The 25160-nt window shown below is 35.0% G+C and overlaps 2 protein-coding genes across 2 annotated transcripts in view; one reads left to right on the top strand and one right to left on the bottom strand.

The window, feature by feature from the left end:
• Positions 1-25160, bottom strand: part of LOC115882709 (putative serine protease K12H4.7) — a gene marked incomplete in the record, with an annotated part of 747005 nt that overhangs the window by 501429 nt on the left and 220416 nt on the right.
• LOC115882707 (early growth response protein 1-B) overlaps positions 16053-25160 on the top strand; it is a 34383-nt gene continuing 25275 nt past the window's right edge. Inside the window, exon 1 of the mRNA XM_030900929.1 lies at positions 16053-16614. Coding sequence (XP_030756789.1) covers positions 16293-16614 — 322 coding nt within the window. The 5' untranslated portion in view covers positions 16053-16292. The remainder of the gene's footprint in view (positions 16615-25160) is intronic.

The following is a 25160-nucleotide window of genomic DNA, read 5'->3' as shown; positions in this document are numbered from 1 at the left end:
TCGTAATTCTACGTCAGAACGAGTGCAAAGTTTATGCTGAAAAGTTACTCGAATTTTCAGATAATAATGGCGTATTTTTAGCGCGCCAACTATTCTTAGATTGTTACGTTTACGAGAAAAATGCTCGGCGTCGTCGCTTAATTTGTTTTTAAGTGGTTTTCGTGGGTTTTAATTTCGATTTTTCCGTCATCTAGGAAACGGGCGGTTTTCGCCTTTTTCGTCCGGAACTTTGGAAGTCGATTACGTAAAAATAAAATTCTTTTGAAAAACTGTTCATTTGTGTTTGACAGATCGGTGTTATTTTCTATCAAATATTGAATTTCTTAAATAATGTGTACAGGGTGGGTCAAATTCGACGCTTTTAAATGGAAACACCCTTTTCTATAGCTGATAGACGAAAACTAATATCTGTGTCTGTAGCTCAATTTTCATCAAAAACATGATGGTGAAAACCGCACATCAATATCTGTTACCGTTTAGGAGTTCGGGGTGTTTTTCAAAAATGTGCATTTTTAACAAATCGCAGTAACTTTTTTGCTATGGAAAATTTTGTATTTCTATGAAAACATTTCGAAAGCACCTTTTTACGTAGAATTTAATGGTATAAGTATAACTTTTTTAAAATTAATAATTTAAGAGTTATCAACAGAAAAATTGATTTTTTATTTGGGACACTCTCTATATTTTTAATTAACAGAAAAGAATTTAAAATTACCTTTCCAAAAATATAGCACCACTTGATATTTTGTTATATTCCCCTTCGAAATATAGAATTTTTAAAAGTTCGCCACTTTTAACTAGTAGGCTTTGGACCCCTTATTGATGATATTATGCCCTTAATGGAACTCGAAAACATATTTTTCCAGCAAGAAGAGGCACCGCCTCAGAACGCTGAAGTTATCAGCAAATTTTTGCAGCCAATTTCAAGAATAATTGAATAACTAACCAAGATCCCAGCCGCTGGCCGTCGAGGCCACCTGACTGTAGTGCCCATGGATTTAATCCTATGGATATATTCGCAGAAGAATAAAGGTTCCTTATTCTTCCGTATAATCTAGACAAGAATTAGAAATACTTAGCAGTTATGAGAGGGTATCTTTTACCCCCACTGAGTTAATAAATTCCGCGAGAAATGTTCAGAAACGGCCCCGTCTGTCCATAACAGAAGATGGCCGATATAACAGAAGACGGTCGAACACCTGCAGCAAAATCTCATGTCTTGGTTTGCTATTTATTTTTATTGTTATCAGATATAGTTTAAATGTGTTGATGTTGGTTAAATATATTTTATATTGTTATAAAATTTTGCATCTCTCATTGCAAATATTATTAATAAATATTTCTCTCTTTAAAATCCTCCAATAATAGGTTAAGTTAACATTTAGATGTGCGATTTAAAATAATAGGAAAATTAACGTGTTCAAACATGTTCAACCGTGATTGATATATTAGTTTGATATAATGAATTTATTCCACTTTAGAGACTTGTACTGTATATTTCACCCGATTGCTTTAAAATGTCGAAATCATCATCATTTTCAGCTTATTTAACCATTTCCAATTACGGTGTAGTCTCCCTTACATACTCTCATTGTTATTATTATTATAAAGTCTACGAAAGTCAAAAATTAATACATTATTAATAAATTAACCATAATCACATGATAAAGACCTATAATACAAATTCTTTTAGAGCTTCTTCAGTTACATCCAATCCTTGTATCTAGTCAATATTAAATATTAAAGTCATTAGTTAAAAAAACGTGATAGAATTAAACAGATATCAATTACACAAGATTTATAACGGAATATACCGCCTCCTCGCTATTTATTAGACCTGACTTTCTCTTTTATATTTATTAAATTGTTTTTTACAATATTAATTATATATTAAAGATTGTTAATGACTAATTAATGTATATTTGATATCAATTAAACTTGTATCACTTAAACAAATAAAACGGGATTGGTGTAACATCAGCGACGCAACACCATATTTCGAAGAGCCCGAAAACGGCACTCTACACATGAATGAAGAGGGGGCAATCGCCAACGTGAAACTAAGCACAAGGCACAGGAAAAACAGAAGAAGAAACTTTTAGTTACGTAATCGAGGGCGCCATTTTTAAATTCATTGCTGTCAACCATGGACATATTCAGCGCCGTGCTGACTAACTGGAATTTAAATAAATTTCGCGCTGAGGATTCAGGTGGTAACTCTGCTGTAAAAAATGTCAAGTTGCCGCATTTATTTATTTATTTCCTGACATTGTCATTGGTTTTGACATTTTAGTTTTGTATTACAGAGTCGTTGGTTTAAATAAATAGTGTTGTGATACTTTAAAAGCTTAAAATGTTTACTAGGGAGACCTTACCGATCAGGGCATTGTTCTTTACTAAAGCTCTTTTAATTGCACAAAACTTATGATTCTATAATTATTAATAGTTTTGAGTTATTTTTTTAAATAAAATAATGTTACACATTTTGTACATAATTCCCTGTATATTGGAAACAAATGAAATTTTGGCAAATGTATACAAAGATAGGCTTAATAGAGTAAAAAAACCCATCCGCAACTTTATTAGAATATTTTGAACGGGAAAGGTGGTAGTAATGGCCCTTTATGTGCCTTAATCTTTTCCCATGATTTTGCGAATTTGTAGGTTTGGAAATACGGAAATATTAATATTTTTATAAATCTGTAGATTTGACTTGAGCATTGAAACTTCAGTCCATAAGGATGATGGAACAAATTTCTTCTGTAGTTCAAAGAAATATGCCAGAAGCAGATAGTTTCGTTTATACCTTTGACATGTTTTACTTTCATCCACTCTTCCAAGCAGGGCCAGCTTGTCTATGAGGACAGATGAGGAATCTGCCTCCCAATACATTTGAAGAATTACACGTATTAATCCATACATCTTTAATCACAATTTTTATATTTTTTTCCCTATTATGCATCAATAATAATTAGTATTTTTTATCCGTCATTCTACAATAAATTACGTCGATAATAAATACGCAAGCGTTTGATCTCGAGGTAAAGCACTCACTGCACGGACCACGGACACGGAGCAAGGGCAAGTACACCTTCTACCTTCTGTGAAGTACACCAAACACCAAAGTACAAGTACACCACAGAACAGAGAAGTGTCTAGTCTAGCAAGGTCAACTATTAAGCTTGACCAATCGGGTTGGTTAGCGTGGTTATTTGGAGTGTGTTAATCTCATTTGTTCTTTAAAGAAGTATATGTGCAGAGGTTTGCCTCTCTCGCTTTCCTGTCTAACGTATTGTGGTATATCGCATTGACAGAACGACAGCGTTCACTGGAATCTTAAATCTATAGAATGAAAAGAAAAAGCATAAGAGCAAAACCTTTAGCGACAAGAGATAAAATGTATGGAGTAGTTAGTTGAAGAGATAAAATGTGGAGTAGTAGCAGTAAAAAAGGACCGTGCGTGAGGATCGAGCCTCAAATGTAAATTAAACCTTAAAAGCCGTTCGTTAAAAATATGTATCACTTCCCGATCAGTCCGAGAATTTTGAGGCGACAGGCTGAAAATGCAAATTGCATTATTTAAGGAATTTGTATTAGTTTGAATCACAGTTTTGAGATTAACTCTGCCGGTTATTGCACTGTTTGTCTCTAATTGATTAATATATACGTTTTTTAATGTGAATTGCATGTTTAATTACTCGTCACTTACTGATTACAACGTATTAAGTAAATACCTAAAAATGTCAAGTTGCCGCATTTATTTATTTGTTGTCATTGGTTTTTGACACTTTAGTTTTGTATTACAGAGTCGTTGGTTTAAATAAATAGTGTTGTGACCCTTTAAGCTTAAAATGTTTACTAGGAGAATTACAGTCGAACATTGTTCTTTTATAAGCTCTTTTTAATTCGAATTGTACAAGACTTAATAGCCGTAAAAAAATTCATCACCCAACTTTATTAGAATATTTTTAAACAGGGAAAGCGGTAGTAATGGCCCTTTATGTCCCTTAAAGTTTTCGAATTCGAATCATTTCTAGATAAATTGTGTACTCGTATATATCAAAAAGTAAAGCAACCTGTTACAGTTGACTTGAGCATTGTTTATTTTTATAGGATGGGTAGAAAAACAATTTTACCATACAGAGTAAAATATAAGACATAATATCACCAGGGTTTATACTGATAAAATTTTACTGTTACTCTTAGCCCTATGTAATGAGTACCATATGATCGAAAAAAAAACGGCGTCCAGTTGGCTTGAAGATGACATTTCCCATATAATTTGCATATAAAATGACTGCGATCTTCGTTTCATAGCCATCGCTGACGCCGTTTTTAATTCGATCATACAGTATAATACTGCAATGATTTATTACATAAGGCTTAAGGCAAGTGCTAAAGATTTAGAATTATTTTAAATACAAAAATGTGCGCTTTTTGGGAGTCTGTTGAGTACAACTGGAACTCATAACCAGGAAATTAATATATGTATTTAAAATTTGACTGACAAGCGCTTCAAAATATTGTGAGAAAAACTAAAAATAATATACAGTGTGTATTGCATTTAAAAAAAATTGAGATATAACATTATAATATTGCAATGTTGGCCGTGCCATAAAAAACTCCTGTATAAAATAATGTAAAATTTTTCTCAGTTTCTTCTTTTGATCTACATACCTCGCTATATACATGATTAGCAATAATATCAAATTCAATCACGTTAAAGTACAAATTACAATATTCACTCCAGGTTTTACCACTTTTTAAAAAAGAAAATACTTTTTCAAATATGACTTATCATAAAATCCCTCATATGTAGTGCTTCAAAATAAATCAATAGTGTGTTGTATGCTGAGTTTTTTTGCTGAAGACAATTCTGTACAGAAAAAATGGTAATTTACGATTGCAATTTTAAAGAAAATATTTTTTAGGATATGCACTTTTTTATATAGAACTTTTTTTTCATATATTTGTCAACTACGAAGATATTGGACTTCCTCGTACAAATGGTCACCCTATATACATACTAATAAAAATTCTCTTCTAATGTGCCTCACCATCTTCCAGTGCTACGAGCCGCCCCTGTCTTCAAGCGTCTTGAATTCCCTAGCATATACGCCACGAGACTTTTCTGGCAGTATTTGTGCTGTATCCGCCTCTGCCTGGTTAATAATTTCTTGCGGAAGATCTTCCTGAATCATTTTTTCTTTAAAATCTGACTTGCTGATTGATAATTCATTATTTTATCGTTAAAAAATCGCGATTTATCAAAATGACGTCTTAATGTCAGTGCTATTTATTATTTACAAAAAAACGCACATCTATATTGCATAGTAACATAACCGCACCCTGATAATTTATTAATTCGTAACAATGAAAGTAGAACTGGTAGACACTTTTAAATCAATTATTCCTTAGAGATTGGACATGACACAGTTCTGCTGTTGGATAAAATTTTGTATGGCACTCGCGTGTTATAACATATAAGTCACTTGAGAAAATTAGCTAAACATTTCCCAGCGTGACTTATACAAGGCGGCCCATCGAAAACGTTCCGCAAGGCATAACGGCCAGGGTAATTTTTTTTCAGAAAATTCAAAAACACGTCAATTTTGTTTGTGAGGGGGACAACTTTTGCCCCAAAAATGATGGCAAAATCATCCACCAATTTTTTCAAATGGGAAGGGGGGTCAAGTGGTACCGCAATGAAAAGGGCTTTCTCTCAATACTTTCCCGCCTCGTTTTTGAAAATCGGTCAAGTCATTGAGAAAATATGAATGATTGAAATTTGAAGTTTATTTAAACATTTATCAGATTAAATGATAAGGATAAATGCCTTCGACCAATTTGCTGTTTTTTCTTATTATTTCTAGATGTTTACGCATTTTTTCACTTGCCACAAGGTTGAACGATCAGGTGCGGTAGTTGCTAGATAGTTGTTCTGTGACTTGTGCGTTGAAGTTCTTCTCAATATCGTTAAACTTTTTAACAATTATGGTGTACTCACTTGTAGAGAAAGTGGAAATAATCGAACTTTATTTTAATAATAACGAATGTGGCAATCGGATTGCGCAGATATTCAATGAACACCATCCTGACAAACACCTTTATGGCAAAATTGTTCGCGAGTTAGTAGCAAAATTTCGCGAAACTGGTTCCATTATGAATAAAAAGAGGCAGAGTGAAAATCCTGTAGTAAATGAAGCTATGGAGGTATTCGTATTGGGGCAAGTTGCCATGGATAATACGCAGAGTACAAGAAAATCAGTCAAGGAGACCGGCGTGAATCGTACAAGCGTCCAAAGGATATTAAAAAAATACAAGTTCCACCCGTACAAAATTCAGTTGGTACAGGAACTCAACGAAGACGTTTTAAAATAAAGTTTATTTTTAAAATAAAGTTCGATTATTTCCACTTTTTCTGCAAGTGAGTACACCATAATTGTTAAAAAGTTTAACGATATTGAAAAGAACTTCAACGCACAAGTCACAGAACAGCTACCTAGCAACTAATGCACCAGATCGTTCATCCTTGTGGCAAGTGAAAAAATGCGTAAACATCTAGAAATAATAAGAAAAAACAACAAATTGGTCGAAGGAATTTATCCTTATCATTTACTCTGTAAATGTTTAAATCAACTTTTCAAATTTCAATCCTTCATATTTTCTCAATGACTCGACCGATCTCCAAAAACGAAGCGGGAAAGTCGAGGGGTGTCTCACTATTGGAATTACATGTACATTTTCTTGGCTGTCGCTAGCAGTCATTGGCAGTCTTATGGCAGTCGCCTATAATAATTACATGGCAGTCATAGGCAGTCTTCTTCATAGTCATTGGCAGTCGCTTAGCAGTGGAAGGATATTTTGGCAGTACGTGTACATTTTTTACCCGAATGAGACACCCCTCGGGGAAAGTATAGAGAATAGAAATCACTTTTCATTGCGGTACCAATTGATCCCCCTTCCCATTTGAAAAAAATTGGGGGATGATACCCCCGCTTAGAGGGTTGAAGATTTTGCATTCATTTTTGGGACAAAAGTTGTCCCCCTCACAAACAAAATTGACGTGTTTTAGGATTTTTTGAAAAAAAAAACTTGCCTTGCGGAACGATTTCGATGGGCCACCCTTATTAGCGTAACTAGCAATTTATCCTGGGGTGAGCCTGGGGGGGGGGAGCTAGGGTTGAGCCCAGAGGGGGCCTAGGGCTTTTTTTTTAAATTTACATGAATTTCTCTATCAATAAATTTAATAGACTTGGTTATCAAACCGTGTTCCCGTAGATTATTTAAATACCTATAAATTTTCTAAAAAAATAAAAATTAACACATTTTTGAACACAACAAAATAATATTAACTAAACAAAACTAGAAAACGTCATTTTTACTGCATCACAAGCAAATAAAAATTTATACATAGCCAAGAGTCATAATTCGGGATTTCCCTGGGGGGTGCCCAGCAGTACCTGGGGGGTGCCCGGCACCCCCGGGCTCCCCTGTAGTTACGCCAATGGCCACCCTGTATGTAAGATAACACACTAGTACAATAAATAACTATTTTATAGAATACCTTTGGAAGATATTTTTCATTTTTATCTTTTCCATCCAGGTCAAACCACAAATTTATAGAAGAGCATTTTAAAACTATATTAATATCCGCATAAGGACGAACAACGGTAAACAAACAAAAATGAATGCTAAAGTTGATTCTCTTAAAAGGAAAGAGGTACTAAAATTAACGTAATATTTATTTGCCGTTCTATTCTAAGCGTCTCGCAGCACGTAGAATGGTGACACGTAGAAATGGACTGTTATAAGAGCGGACACCTGTGAGTATTAAGTGGTGAAATCGGGTGATGCGAGGGTGACTTTTAAAAAATTACTTGTGATCTGGTTATGTTTTACGATAAATCGGGCGATGAGTATAAATTTTATTAAAAAATTATTTAGATAATTTGCGATAGCGGTTGATGGTGTAACTATATTTTCTTTAAATACAGAGACATTAAATTACTACTACTACTGCCATTACTCGCTAACGAGTATTTGACACGCATCAAAAGATGGTTACGCAGGGCGTTTCCTGTCATGAGCTTTTCTGTGACTGAAAAGCCCGATACGTGATGTTATCTCTCTTCCGCACTCCGGACATTCAAAAATCTCATTACTTTGTTGCCTCTTTACTTTTTGGTTGTCGTTATTAACTGAATTTACAATTCTCCTCCATTGCGTTCTATTTTGCGCTGCTTCCTCCCACTGATGCTGCATACTTATCCCCTTTAAGTTTTCATGAACAGCATCTTTGTATCTTTTGAGTTGTCCACCTGGTTTCCTCTTACCCTCTACAAGTTCACCGTAAAGAAGAGATTTCGGTAGGCGGTTTTCTTGCATCCTGCATACGTGGCCAGCCCATCTTAAACGAGATTTAGTACTCATGACTTCAGCGCTCTCGCAGCTTGCTTTTTTAAGGACTGATACATTTGAGACATGGTGGTACCATTTGATTCTTAAAAGTTGTCTAAGGTGTCTCTGTTGCAACTTGTTTAATGCGCTCGTGTGCTGGCGGTACGGCACCCAGGTTTCGCTTCCATATAACATGGTGGGGATTATTACTGCTCGATACACTGCAAGTTTTGTTTTTGTGCTCAAGTCATGATTGTAGAAAACCCTGTCTTTTAATTTCGAGATTGCTCTTGAGGCGCTGCTGATTCTGTGCTGAATTTCAGAATCGATATTTGCCTTTTCCGAAATCAAACTGCCGAGGTAATTAAATTCCGATACATATTCCAATAGTTCTTTTAGATTTTACTTTTATCGATGTTCAGCTTAAGGCCCAAAGCCTCGTATGCCTAGCTATATGTGTTCAGCATTTCCTGTAATTGCTGTAACGTATTTGCAACTAGAGCGCAGTCATCAGCGTATTGGAGTTCTGTGATGAATTTTATTCGTGTTTTTGCCCTGAACCTTTTAATGTTGAACAGACCTCCGTCATACCTGTATCTAACACCCATTCCTCTTTCCTGCAGTTTGCTATCCACTATAATAGAGAGCGCGGCCATGAATATGTTGTATAGGAGAGGAGCTAGGACACATCCCTGCCTAACTCCTGTATTTGTCAGGAAGGGATCGCTCAGTGATCCATGATGTGACACTCTCGACTTGTTGTTATGGAGGCTTTTACACACACTAAGAAATTTGTTGGGCACTCCGAACTTTTGCATAATTGCCCAAAGTGCATCTCTGTTTACAGAGTCGAAGGCTTTCGTTAGGTCGATGAATGCAACATAAAGTTTACTCTGCTGTTCCTTTACTTTTTCCTGGAGTTGGCGGACGGAGAATATGGAATCGACGGTGCCACGGTTGGTGCGAAAGCCCGTTTGCGATTCTGGGAGGATTTTTTTCTATATGTGGGTGAAGGCGATTTGACATAATTTTTGCGAGAACTTTACCTCCGATAACCAGTAGTGAAATTCCTCGGTAGTTTCCGCAATCTGATGCACTTCCTTTGTTCTTAAATATATTAACTATATTCGCGTTGCGAAAGTCCTGAGGTACGTCTCCGCTTTCCCATATGACATCGAAGAAAGCCTTAAGATGACCAATAAGTTCTTTGCTTGCACACTTATAGATTTCCGCTGAAATCGCGTCACAACCAGCCGATTTGTTGTTTTTAAGTTGTTTTATGGAGGCCTTTATTTCCTGTTCCGTTATTGGGATATCTAATACATCAATGCTGTTATACTGAGGTATTGTGTTTAGTGCTGGCATATTGGGAATATTGTCTTGGTTAAGAATATGGCTGTAATGCTCTTTCCAGCGATTTCTGATTTGCCCTTCCTCTTTTAGAAGTTCCACAGACCCATTCAATTAGTAAATGTCTATAGCTTCATTCAGAACCTCGCAATTAGTCGAATAAATTAGTGGTTTCAATTAGAGCAGAAGTTTGTTCCTTTAATTTCAATGTAAGTATTCAGAACGTCCAAAATTAGTGGTAGACATTTTCAATTAGTAAAAAAATGTTATCAAACTTTTAACTTTTCCACTAATTATACTTCAAAATTTGCGAGAAATGTCATTTTGGCCTTTGATTATCTTCCGTCAAGAGAAATTGTAGTTAGAAATCAAAAGTTGATTGTTTTATAAGCTAAATATTAAGCTTTCTCTACGGATACAACTGACTAACGCAAGCAATTGCTAGGATATTCTATTAATTTTAATTGCGTTTTTTAAACATTGTGAATGATCGTAAACTAAAAAATATAAAGTGTAATTGAAGCCACTAATTTTTTCCACTAATTGCGAGGTTCTGAATGAAGCTTAAAGATTTGCCAGATATTCGAGGTATTGAATATTGCAATATAGCTCTTTTAACGGCAATTTTTTATCAAAGTAACCTATTTTAAAGAAATGGTCAAGTGCGAGTCGGACTCGCGAACGGAGGGTTCCGTACCACATTAGACACATATTATACAGTGAGAGAGTACAGGAGAGAGGTATACAACATTAGACACTATATTATTATAAACTTTTTTTCCGATTTAGCTGAAATTTTGATTGCGCGTATAAGTAATTAAAAAAAAATGAAGAAACACGTTACTAAAAATTGTATTAATCAATAATAAATATGTAAAAAGTAAAAATAAATATGTAAAAATATGTAAAAAATAAAAAAAACGATTAAAAGAGTCGCCTTGACTAGGATTCGAACCTGCCTTACTACGGCTCTAACGTCATAGCGTAAAGTCCTAACGCTAAAGTACTAAAAAGTACTTTTTTATTTATAAACATTAATCTAATTCTGTTTTTAGTATTTGTTCTTATAGCGGCATAGATACATTATCTGTAAAGTCCTAACGCTAAAGTACTAAAAAGTACTTTTTTATTTATAAACATTAATCTAATTCTGTTTTTAGTATTTGTTCTTATAGCGGCATAGATACATTACCTGTAAACATTTCAACTGTCTAGCTATAACGGTTCATAAGATAGACCTTTGTGACAGACAGACGGACGGATAGCGAAGTCTTAGTAATAGGGTTCCCGTTTTTACCCTTTGGGTAGGGAACCCTAAAAAAGACAATGGATGTCCAACATAACAGTCTTATTCCAATTAAATTAGGTTGCAAAGGGGCATGAATGATATTAATTTACTTATTTAGTTCTGGAGAGCGTTGAAGTCATGATTATTAAATCCCTCTTAAGATTAGTTGTTCACGTATACAGGGTCTTAAACAACCTCCTACCGAAATCTCTTCTTTACGGTGAGCTTGTAGACGGTAAAAGGAAACCGGGTGGACAACTCAAGAGGTACAAGGATATTTTCCATGAAAACTTAAAGGTGGTAAGCAGAATCAATGAGAGGAAGCAGCGCACAATAGAACGCAATGGAGAAGAATTGTAAACTCAGTTAACAACGACAACCAAAAAGTAAAAAGGCAACAAAGTAAAAAGATTTTTGATTGTCCGGAGAGCGAAAGAGAGATAACATCACGAATCGGGCTTTTCAGTCACAGAAAAGCTCATGAAAGAAAATCCATCTTCTGATACGTGTCAAATACTCGTCAGCGAGTAATAGTAGTAGTAGTAGTAGTAGTAGTAGTAGTAGAATATCCCTGTTAGATGTTCCTTCTGGAGATATTATAGTTCCTAAATATTTTTGTATCCTTCGCACTGATGTTTTATATTGCTGACTTCTAAGTTTCGCTCTTTTTTCAATTCAGAATTAAAAAATAAACAAAAAGAAACACAAACCAAACAAAGTAAACATCAAGATTGGACGTGGTGAATCAGGGCGATAAGGAAACCTTTATTATCGCCATCGTCTAATATTTAAGGCTCTAAATGTAAAAACGAATAAGATGGTTTAACCTTCTAAGTCGTTCTGTGCTCGCGCAGTGCCGGATTAAGGTCCTAGGGGGCCCGGGGCTAGGGGCTACCCTTGGGGCCCCCCAGGTCGGATTATTTTTCCTCATTGCTGTTATTTTCACTTAAACTAATATTGCTTGAAGTTGAACAGGAATGCAGTTCATGATCTTGACGTTGAAGGGGTTTTGCAAATACTAAAAAAGTCTGTTACTTTAGGCAATTTTAAAGTTTTCTTTAGGTTTTCTTCTTATATCTTAAATTAATTTAAAATATTCCTAAGTTTTCGTAGATTGAAAAATACAGAGTGTTCCGAAACTATTGTACCAAAATCTAAAGGTTGGTAGATCTCCCCAAAATAAAAGTTTTGAGATGGGACACTGAGGGTGCATCCACACTATCCTGAAAACGGCGTATCGGCGTAACGGCGTAACGACCTTGAATCGATTTCCAGTAATTCTATTGGCAGTAATTTTTGACAAATGAATTTGACAGATAAAATTTCTGACAGATGAATTTTTCAGCCAATAGAATTACTGGAAATCTATTCAAGGTCGTTACGCCGTTACGCCGATACGCCGTTTTTAGGATAGTGTGGATGCACCCTGATGGTCGGAAATGCGTCGTTTTCAAAGTACAGGGTGTTAAACTTTTAAGAAAAAAAATCGATCTTTTTTAATATCTATTATACCACCCTACGGTACTTAAACAAAATATTATTGAATTGAATATTATTGCACCGTTTTCGCTTAAAATAATAAAAACAATTTTCATACATGACCAAATCGCTAAAATGGTAATGAAATTTTAATGGTAAAATTTGAAAAACGACAATAATTTAGTTTTGGTTGAACATAGTTCGTACTATGTTCATAGAAAGAAGTTTTTGGAAAATAAAAAATCTTTTTAAACTTAAATTTGCCGTTTTACCAATTTTGCTATTTAAATTTATGGTAACATTTTAGCGATTTGGTTATGCATGAAAATGGTGTTTATTTTTTTACGCAAAAATGGTGCGTCGGATAAAAAAAGTCAAGAAATAAAATATGTTGTAAATTGAATGGGGATTTCAAAAACAATATTAATTTTATTTAAAAAGTAGTGGCGTTACCATTCAACGCGAATGGCAATAGAGACTTCAAACTCTACAGATATAAAAAGACTCAAAAGACCTTTAAAACAAGGTATCACTCGACCCCCTATTCCATTTAAAATTATTTTTAGGGTGATAGTGCCGTCAAAGGGGTGCAAGCAAAGAGGGTGTAAATACCAAGGTACTTATAATATATTAATGCGCTTATTTTTAAAAGAAGAAAACTTAAAAAAGTTATTATTAATTTAATTGTCAATACCAAAATTATTATATAAATGGTCATATCAAGTAAATGCATAATAAGGCTAAAACTGATTCCTACCTTACGTTTAGCAGATCCACTAAGATATTTTCTGCTACATGATATTTTTTAAAATACTGGTATACACTACACAGTTAAAAACGTATTATTGTTCTTGTTTTCTTAAATCTATTATTCGCAATCGCTTACTTCATAGATGCGCTATGCAAAAATTACTAATCAAATAGAATAAAAAAGAGCATTCTAATCTGAGTAATTCCCCTAGCGCTTTCGGCTTTCGGTAATTCATCCATCCAGAAAAATTTTAAAAGAAGAACGAGCCATTGTCTATGCAGCACTCTTGATATTTTTTGGGGAAAGTGTGTTGCCGCCCAAAAAAAAAGAAGAAGAGTCTGTTTTTAACATTATGAGAATAACAAGTTGTCTGTTGCAATATATTGCAATATATTTAATAAGACTAAATACCTATGTACATTTTCATTTAACTAATCTCGACTAAATTCTCCTGATTCGGGGGCCCCTCTCAATGACGGGGCCTGGGGCTATAGCCCCCATAGCCCCCCCCTTAATCCAGGCCTGTGCTCGCGGTACACAACGTGGACCCATAAAAATGCAAATATCGACCTGTCCAGTCTGCGTCGCAAGACCTTATTATAAATGAAAATCCCAGTTCGATGTTCCTTCTGGAGATATTATCGTTCCTAAATATTTTTTGTATTCTTCGCACGGTTTTATGTTGTTCACTTCTAAGTTCCGCTCTTTTTTTCAATGAAGGATTAAAAAATAAATAACAACAAACCAAACAAAGTAAACATCAAGATTGGAGACAAAATAAACTTAAAATTTTATCTTTGTGAATCAGGGCGATAAAAAAGCCTTTATTATCGTCATAGTCTAATATTTAAGGCTCTAGTTGGTATAAATGTAAAAACGAATACGCTGGTTTAGCCTTCTAAGTCGTTCTGTGCTCGCGGTACACAACTTGGACCCATAAAAATGCAAATGTCGACCTGTCCAGTCCGCGTCGCAGGACCTTATTATCGTGGTCGTCGTCGCCGTGGGTGGACCGAGGTTCGCCGACGGCTCACCTGGGGGATCCACCGTCCGTAGGACGGGAGGCACGCGCCCGTGGTAGTACCGGGTCGCTGGACGGGTATATGCGTGTGTTTGTTTGGGTTTGAAATAGAATCTTATATGTTTTATAGGTTTATCGGTGGCTAAGTTGTCGGATTTGGGTGGGCCGGTGTAAAACAAACACCTGGAGGTGTCTAAATACTGTAGATATGTTATTATGTTACCTTTTACTTAATTTTGAGAAGGTATTTGATTACAAGTAGTACTACTAACATATTAAAACAGCTCTAATAATAATAACAATCTTAGCCTAATGCTGGGACAGAAGAAAATAGCAATACCTACAAGAAACTGGTTTCAGAGAATATTGTGGGCATTACTGGTCTATAGTACTAGGAGATTTGACAGGTCACGAGCTTGGATCACCCTTAAAAGGAAAATTCTACTCCTCCAACTCCAAGTGTGGAGCGTGGAGTGTGAACTAACATCTGTAAAGCCGTATTAGATGGCTTTTGACAAAACTCTGAGACTATACTCACGAAAAAGGGACCCTGTTTTTTTTCTCAGGTAAGATTTCGACAGACGATGACAGAAAAAAAGCAGATGACTTCCATACTAATCCATTTATTTCACTAAAAAAAAGTTTCTAGTATTTTTTAAGTTAACTATGGATGGGTTTATAAATAAATTCGTCATGCGTCGTCTCTTGTTGTTTTTAACCAGTTTTATTGATTTATTTCGAAAATGGCAGATCATATATTTCAATATTATTGGTCTGACGGAACGATGAACGACAACCGGACGCCGATGCGTATGAACTCGACTTAAGATTCTTGAGAGTTGTCAAACTCCAAATTATATGTTATAATTTTGTGTTATATTATGTCAAATATAACTGATAAATATTTTGGATTTTGGACTGTGTTGTTACATGTGTGTCGTGTTTTTTAAAATTAAGTGGAGGAAAACTCGAGGGAAAATTAAGTGTTGACCAGACCATAGTTTACAGCAGAAGTTGTCTCTGGTTTAAAGATAATATTCGGTGCCCAGAGACCGCCAGAGAGACAATTTGCCAAAGACTTGTCTTAACCACAAATAAAGTTTGTATACCTTCTCGTATATGGTACCAAAAACTGGAGTATCTGTAAAATAACATCACAAGATAGGTAAATAATATATTTTAGTATTGCAGGTAGATAATGTCAAAAAGTACTGGTTTAAAAAATTAAGATTAAAGTTAATTAACCAACTTTTACAGTATAAAATTCGAAATTAGATATTTTCAGTTTTATACAGTTTTTTTTCACAATATTTTGAAGTAATCACCTCCAATTATACCAACTTATTTCTTTGCAAAATAAAATATACTACTTTGAAATTAAAATGACAGACACATCTATTACTGTCAATAATTTTGTTGTTGGACTGACTTCAAATCGGTAAGGTCGCGATGACCAACTTTAACGAAATCATCCTATTGCTCTCCTACAGAAACAGTCGCGAAAATCCTCGCGCGAAGTCCGGCAACGTCGCCTCTTCGACCCGGCACGCGCCACTCCGACCCACCCCGAACCCGCTCGCGATCGCGCGGCCGGCGCCAGCAGCGCCCGCGAGCGCGGTGACGTCACGCGCGTCATAGGCTAGCGGTGGGGGCAGCGAGGGGAGGCGCCGCCGGCACAGGCGCGCGCCCATTGGCCCGCCAAATATGGCACAGCCGCTTCATTCATAAAACAGTCCCTTCTCTCGCGCGTCGCCAGTCGCACTCCGACCACCGACGAGTCTAGTTCTCCGTTCTCGCGAGAAACGCAACCTTTCGCTTTCAATTTTGTATTACATTATAGAATCCGAATTTAAGATGTTTCGCGACGATGATATCGAACGGCGGGAAGTTGATGCTGTTTCTCATCAGTGATTGAAAAATTTAAACAGACTTAACAGAGGGATACTTTCGAGTCGTTTGTAGTGGATCCTACGCGTGAGTTATCTCCACCGAGTGACGACAAGATGATAATGGACACTCTGGACACGTTGTCCGGGCACCATCACCATCACCACGTCTCGCCGGCGTTCCTGCTGACCGAGACCGCGGCGGCCGCGGCCGCGGCTCACCACTTTAACGTGTTGAGCTTCGACACGTGCCTGTACAAGGGGGGCTCGGGGGCCAGCAGCGGTGGCAGCCCGACGCCGGCGTCGGTCTGCGCCTCGGAGGGGGAGACGCAGGGGGTGGAAGGCGCCCCCGGGGACCTCAACACGCCGGTGACGACGGCGGGGGACGCGCCGTCGTTCTTCGGGCCGAGCACGGTGGTAGAACCGCCACCCATCACAGGTTAGTCCAGAATATGGATGATTTTTTGTTCTCTACAATGATACCAAGATCACCTAAGTTGATACTCCTTTCATTATCCTTGATAAGTTGAACTTCCATCTACTCTTCTTTCGTACATCTACGAAATTTCTCCTAGTTTATGATCCCTTCATGACAGCATGTAATGAGTTCCTCATTTATTAGCTGTTTCCTGCTTTTATTCTTCTTCGGTTATTCTTTATCCTTTCCTCGATGTATCTAAGGTGCTTTGATGCTTCTCCATGCTCTCCTATTCTGTGGTACTTCTAACAACCAATTTTCTACTTGCCTTATATCAGCAAGCATTATCAGCAACTTAAGTTATCTTGGTTACTGCGGCTACATTACAATAAGTACTTAATTTCAGGAATTTTCAATTATTGTAAACGCTCCTTCTTCTACATGTAGTGCTCCTGGAACTTTGGAAATAAACAGTTCTTTTATCAATAGCCTCTTGATGCTTGTTTCTTATTCGATTACTTCAACTCTCAACAACTTTCTTTAACAGCTCAATGTTTTTGAGTTGTTTCATGATTCTTCACGCTGTTCTACCCTGTGTTATTTGAAATATAATTTCTGTTGCTCCTATGTGGTCAAGCTTTATATATTTCCTGTTGTTATATTATTTCTCCTTCAATCAATTTTGTACTTATTATACTATTAAATTTAATTCTATGAGTTTTCACAATTATTGGAAGCACTGATGCTTCTTGTACCATTTATTGATCCTTTAATTTCTTTTATCAAATGATTTGTTTTTCTTTGATGTTTAGGTATTCGATATTTTTTTTTAATTTCATTCATAAACCTTAAACCACCTTAGAATAGATAACAATACCTCTGTGGAACTTAACACTGAACTATTTTTCTTTCAATTGTCAATTGAATGTTTTGGCTTATTTGGTGAATTTTCAATTGGCTTACTTCTTTTTAAATCCTCTTTTACTCTTCCACCATTTTTTCAAAAGCAAATTATTTCTTTGACGTTTATTCAAATTTCATTTGGAAATCTGACCAACGTTTTGAATAATATCACTGTTTATTATTAATTTGAATCTTTATAATACGCTGGACCAGTGTGTGATACTGGGATAGTTTTATTTTTTATTCGTAAATAGTTTTTTCTTTAACAATTATGATACATTTGCTATAAGAATAAATAAACTTTTAGGGTGAAACGATCTAGTATTCTTTATCACTTATAAAAAAGGGTTTTGTTTTCAAATGTTCTAATTACATAACGTTATACCAACCTTTGTGTTTGGTTTGCAGTGCACGGTTTATTAAGTTTATTCAATGTTATTAAGACACTGATCCTCAATTTTCGGATAACTTTGTCAAAATATAATATTCATTATCGGTATAAGAAACAGCTTTTTCTGTTATTTTCTACCAATTATTGGAATTAAAATTGGAATTTCTAAACCATGCATCTGTTATGTATAACGTACTTAAAATTGAAAAAACAATTCTGGGTCCACAGGGGATATTCCGGAAAAGTGAAGCATGACAAAATTGTTGCCGAATTTCGGATAAAAAAGACTCATAAGTGGGACTAGAAACAGTCAGAAAACTTAGGTTAGGAGACTACCATTTGGAGTCGTCCATGATGCATCAATTTCTAAATCCGAAAATTTTCTCTGCAATATGTGGTATTGGTTAAGAGCCTATTTCAGTAATTATTACTACAAAAGAATGTAAGAATTACCGATAAGCAATTTAGTTTTCACTACAATTTGTAGTTTTGGTTAAGGCCGAAGATGTCATTTTTACTACAATAGAACGGAAATATTGCCGACATGCAGATTACATTTTACTACAATCTTTGAGGAATTAATAATTGATTTGCAGTTTATGACCCTAAATATTTCCGTATTGAAACCTTATTCTACAAAACTACGAACTGCTTCTGCAACTTTTTAATTACAAAAAATAGTAAATATTACTACAACTTGTATTTGGCCCATATACTACTACAGTTTGCAACAAAGGACTTTACAATTGTAGCATTATTCACAACATTTTATTTCGTGCGTGTGATAAATACTATACTTTATGTTTGAATTTGTAAATCTATAAAGATAGTCAAACTCTTTTGTTTATCAATAATTCCATCAATAACTTATTTAACTCTTGGTCTTTATCAAACAGCACTAACAATTTTGATTGCATTTTATTAATTAAACTGTGTTCATGAAATCTGAGTTTATACAACAAAATATCCAATAAAACTAGTTAATCTCCCTTTCTGACGTTACTATCGATCTGTCTCCCAACTGGGCGCAATCCTATCATCCCTCCGCTTTCAGAAAGGTCAAGGTCGGTGAACCGTCGAGCCCTCAAGGTCATCCAGAAGCAATTAAACGAGATTTCCTTGGAAAAACAATTTTTCCCGTCTAGTACTTTTAAAAGATCTCCGGATAAGATGCTTACCGTTTCTCCTAATAGCGCGATGAACAAAAAACAGTTTATTTTTATAATATCCATTGCCTGTCTGGAATAGTGTCCAGACATAACATACAGACGCAAAACATTTTAATTCGTTCAATTAAATACCGTATGTTTAGAAAAAACAGCTGGAGTATGTGAAATCTTTAAAATGGTATTATCTAATTCGTTAATAATTATTTGAACAAGACACCATTATTTGTAAACAAACCAATAAACTCCATGTTGAGTACTTCTCCATGGACAGTCTGTTTTTTTCTGGTCCAGAATTTTACTGCACTGCGCGTTATATATTTGGGTATTCCCAGTACTGGCTCTGAACCAAGATGGGATTCCTATAATATTAAAGTAATGATGAAGAACGAACATTAAATCTTATATGCACTAAAGATAGTAATAATAATGACCATCATGTAACAATTATCGCCAGACATGTGATGTATCGATTCTTTCAAGTATATAATATTCCATTTTATTTTGATTTGTTATACTTAACATTAAGAAGTATGAATTATAGTAAATAATTGGGCAATTAGACCATAATTATGTAATACCATACCGTAATCATATTTTTTTTCTTCCTAAAAGCATATTGAAAAGGATTATGGACCCCTATTTTTTCGGGATCCTTTATTAAAACAACCAAAATTCCGCATACTATACTTACCCCGAATACATATGAACTATTTAGACGGTTATTTGATTACTCTAGAGAATAAACGTTGTTCCTCATCTCCATTTGAATAATCTAAATGGTTTTCCACTTACTCGGCAACGGCTGAAAACTAATTTATTGTGTTCGTATGAATTTGAAACTCGATTATGAAATAGCCTATGAAATATTACTGACAAGAGTGTTGTTAACTCGAACCTTGGTTAATTTTACTCGTGACATTTTCAATTGACATTATTATGAATTAGCGAATTTTATATATTTTAGCAAAATTGGAGAGCATGATTGAAAAGTCTTCTCCCAAAGTCTTTATAGTTGTATATTGTGAGTTTTTTTCCCTTTCTTGAGTTATAACTCATCATACAGTCTCAAGGTTTTGACAAAAGCGAGTATCTGTGACGGGTTTGCAAAGGTTAGTTCTCCATCTCCGATATCAGTCGTACCAAAGTTTATGGTACGAATGGTTGTCGTCTCGGCGCACTTAGTAATGAGGCGTACTGGTGTTTCGCCATTTTTCCCACAGAATCTGCATTCGTAGTTGTTTTTTAGCTTCAATCTATTGAGGTGTTCGTTGAAGAAGGAGACAGTGTCCTGTTAAAAACCCCGTGACAATCCCAAGTTTGTTCTGACTTAAATCAAGGAAAATCGGGGATTTTTCTTCGAGTGTTTTACATCGCTGGAGAATTGCCATTCCAGATTACAGATGGAGTCTTCCAGAAGGGGACTTCTAACGAAAATCTGCGGGAATATCAAGAATGGAAAGAGTACCGAACAAAAAGATAAGGAAAGTATGCATGTCCAGCAAACGATAATAGATTAGATAGAGAGAAGACAGCTGGTATGGTATGGGCATATAGAAAGAATGGGTGAGGACCGAATACCTAAGAAAGTCTTGAAATAGTTACCATCAGAAAGGAGAAAAAAGCCAAAATCACACCAAAAGCAACATGGATTGGAGGAGTACATAAAGCTATGTGGGAGAGAAATCTTCATCTAGGAGATTGGGAAAATAGAAAAGGCTGGCAACTGGGTACCGGAAGGCATAGGACGTCTTCCAGAATCTTGAGTTTCGGGTTAAGTTGGTTTCCACTTGGCAAGCAGAACGGTTCTGGTCCAGTTGCTTTTTCATTGCCTTGTAGTACAGCTGGCACCCAGAGTAGGAGGACTTTATTTTCTTTCCCTAATTTGTTGTTGTTTCTCTAGACATTCTTTACATACAGAAACGCCAACATTCCCAATAATTGCCAGTCGCTCCGGAGCTTCTGTAAAGGAAGAATGTTGATATTATTGATTCTTATACTTTTTTTAACACTCTGAATGGACATCCCAGCCAAACAGTATCAATTAACCGGCCTAACCGGGCGTGAAACCATGCTCAGCCGAAAGTTAATAGCTAAACTTGATAGATTTGGATGTCCGAAGGGAAATCGAAGCCACACGATCGTATACGTCTTCGCTCGATTGGGCTGCGATATTATCGTCCCTCTCATTTGAATATTGGGATATAAATACGGGCGAGGCATCCAAACAATCATCAATTAACGACTGAAGTTTAATAGATAGACTCTGTTTTAACTCTATAGTAGATCTATCTAGCGTAATTTAAGTTAAAACAAAGTTTTGGAAGGTTTCATTGAAATGACCATAAATAAATTAATTTAACTACTAAAAATCACTCATTCTTCTTATTTAAAGTTGCTTTGAATAGCTTAGAAGATACTTTTTTGTATTTTTTTTACGGTAATTAAAAAAGACGCGAAGGTACACAGAGAGTCATGGCTTTGAGAGTTTGCTCGGCATACCGGACAACAAAATCGAAAAGAGGACGGTTCTTGATCGCTATTCCGAAGAATCCAACTATGGTGTTCTGAACTTTAATAAAAGAGAAATAATAATAACACAAAAAATACTGTCTTTATGCCAAGGTTTGAGGTTTAACACACTTAAAACATTCATAACTGAAGATGTTTTGTCAGTTAGCAGGTCCCCACCTGCAGGTACTGAGGTCCCTGGATTCGGGAGCCTACTCAGCTATAGTTGATATGCTTGATGCCAATATCTTAAGACTATGAGTTATACCGTTCTTTGGTTTTGACTGCTCGCTTGTTTGCTAAGATATTCGCCCAGGCACGGTTGGAAATTATTAGTACACGCCACAAGGCTCTTATTGTCACACTAGGTCATACCCTTGTTTATATATTCTTAAAGTTGTTCAACCGACTAGACAAAATGTGCTGCCAACTGGAGGATAAATCGTGAACCTTTCGGGGCGGAGTCAAAAATATCGATTATTTTCGTTATTTTCCTCAGAGTAATGTAATAATATAGCACCGGGTTTCTGCGAACTTTAATAGTGATCAGCTGATTAAGAAATTTAAACAAAACTTTTATTTTATTGTAAATTGTGGATTATTTTTGCCTGTTATTTTAAGAATTCTAAACCGTATTAACAAAGAAATTATTATTTCGATATGTTGGTACATTATTTATAATAATTTATGATAATGCTAACTGCTATTAATTAATATTTAAAAAAGTTCCATACCTATTTTAATTTGATTTAATGCAGGTTTATAAAAGAATCATTTCATTTTAGATTATTTTATTCTAAATTGAGTGCTTTACGAATTTAACGATATTTTTTGAAAACATAAAACTTTTTACATTCTTGATGCCAACTAACTGGCATGGTATTATTGGTTTGGTTTTTATAACTAGTAATTTTTTTCGAAAAAAACATATTATACCTACCTATATCGCTGAAAAGCTTAAAAATTGGCGCTTTTTATGAAGTCATGGCCAACTATGGTTTCCATTCAAAAAAAACATAACGTTTGTGTCATATATGTCAAAAATGACAGGTTTAAAAAAAAACAGAAAACACAAACTCATTAGGTATGTGATTATCTACAACTTTTATGTGAAAACTTTTTGTCTAAAATACCGTATGATCGAATAAAAACGGCGTCAGCGATGGCTATGAAATGACGAATCGATGGTATGTCCCATATAATTTTACATATAAAATGACAGCGATCTTCATTTCATAGACATCGTTGACGCCGTTTTTATTCGATCATACGGTAGATTATAATGGAATTAGAGACAAAAGTTTTAAAATAGCCAAAATTTTTTTTTTAAATATCTAGTAAGCCTTTAACTTCTAAGAAAAATCCGAAAGGCAATTCTCACAAAACTGCAATTCTTTCCCCATTTAACCGACTCTCTATCTCCAGTAGTTTCCGAGATACCCATAGAGAACATCGTAGGAAACTCACCCTGTGTAGTATTTAGAAACTAACTATTATTATTATTTGACTAGATTAATTTGATTAATAAGACTCGATTAATTTAATTTATAATAAATTTGATCAGATTTTTTTTCGTATATTCTACTACCAGAAAACCAAAATTATATGATAATGCACTTTTCAACGAAGTTGAAGGAAGATATAGTGTATCTATCACAATACTTAATAGAATTACTAAAATTAGAAGAAAAACAAAAAGGATAAATACCCACATACCTTCACCTACTACTCATCTACAAAATAAACTAATATAATCTCTTATAAAAACACTACACAACTACTTCTTGTATTCTACACTGAAAAAAATATCAAACTTACTAATTAATCAAACAAAAAGAAAAAATAACCAAATTATCCCTTCACCTACTACTTAATTACAAAATAATAAACTATAAAAACACTACTAAACTATTTGTGGTATTCTACACTAAACATTATAATTAAACTTAATAAAATTAATCTAATTTTACACTACAACCACTACAAAGAAATAAGAACATTTTTTAAAACTAGAAGAAACAGAACTTCGATACGTGCGACCAGTATAATAGATCAAGCGGACAAAGAATATAAAATACTTTAAAAATGTGCATTCAGAAAGAAAAAATATCTCGAAAATAACCTAAACAAACATTTTTTTTCTTATCGGTGAAAAGCATCGGCGTCGTCGGCCTTGCGGAATTTGTCGGGTATTTACAATGGTCGAATTGTATAATTACCAGCTTTTATAGCATATCTAATAGACTAAAAGTATCTGGTCGATTAGTAACCAATTGGCACAGTCCGAAAATTATCGATTTTTATTTTCTCTGTTTCTATTGGTCGCTTCAAAATTCAGAGTAACAAAAAATATTTTTCTGTAGTAAAAGACCGTGAAATACGCCCCGCCATCTGGTGCTTTACATCCATAAACGTCTTAGGTTGAGCTACTTTAAGAATCCATATACAAGGGTCATACTGAACCAAAAACATCGGCACGAATGAACAATAAACGGTTGAATTTAGATTTAATTTTAAACTAGAAATTACTCACAGCATAAATCGAATCTATTAAATACATACGCATGCTCTATATAATAGCTTTGTCAGATCAAATAAATAAGGAAAAAATTTGGCACAGAATATTTCAACAGGAAAATACAATATATGCTTTAGTTAATACTAGTTAAATATTGAGGAAACATTTACTTTACCTTTAATAACATTCATATCCCCCAAAACTTTCAAACCAAAATAGCATCAATGCGTCTCGAATGGTAGTATAAAAACTATTACCTAACACCTATAATTCGTGTTCGTTGTCATTAAAAATCAGTAGGTAAAAACTTATGTATATTTCATATCAATTAAACTTTTAGTTACGCAATCGAGGGTGCGATTTTTAAATTTATTGTTGCCAACCATTAACATATTCGGCGCCGTCCTGACTAACAGTCTTAAAACTGAATGTTTTGGGTTTAAAGAAATAATATGTTTATTTTTAAATAGGCTAAATAAATGATGAACTAAAATAATACAAAAATATATTAAATGTACTGTCTGCAAATAATGGTAGACGATTCGGCGTAGTTGCCACTTGCCCGCTTTCGTCTGCTGAACAGGTGCAAGGCGTTTGTAATAATGTCGGGCGCTATTTGACTGACCCCGGGTTATAAATATCCGCAACTGGACCTAGTGCCAGGAACCAAAATACTGCGTCACTCGTACGGATTTAAATTTAGACCAAGACACACACAAACACAAACGCGATTCGAATGTTTCGTCTGGAATAGGTTATATACACATTCGGTGTCACAGATAGAGTCATATGGTATTTTTTGTATGCTGACGATTTTGGTAATACAATAAAATTGAAAATAAAGTCAGTATATACCTTTGTGCTGGGCTGTAAAATTATTTTCAAATATATTTTATTTCAAAATTCGGTATTTAAACATATTTAGTCATTTTGGCAGATGTAGAATGAATATAGGATGTTTGGGAGGGAGTTAATCACCGCGACCTTACAGATCTATTGTGTGTCCCCCTTTCTTGAGTTATAATCAGTTATAACTCATCATACAGTCTCCGAGCTTTGACAAAAGCCAGTATCTGAG

The sequence above is a fragment of the Sitophilus oryzae genome, unplaced genomic scaffold, assembly GCF_002938485.1.
Source record: "Sitophilus oryzae breed Bouriz unplaced genomic scaffold, Soryzae_2.0 scaffold_179_pilon_pilon, whole genome shotgun sequence".
NCBI classification, from domain to species: Eukaryota; Metazoa; Arthropoda; class Insecta; order Coleoptera; family Curculionidae; genus Sitophilus; species Sitophilus oryzae.
The sequence above is the reverse complement of the archived record's forward strand: the minus strand, read 5'-3'. Positions and strand labels throughout refer to the sequence as shown.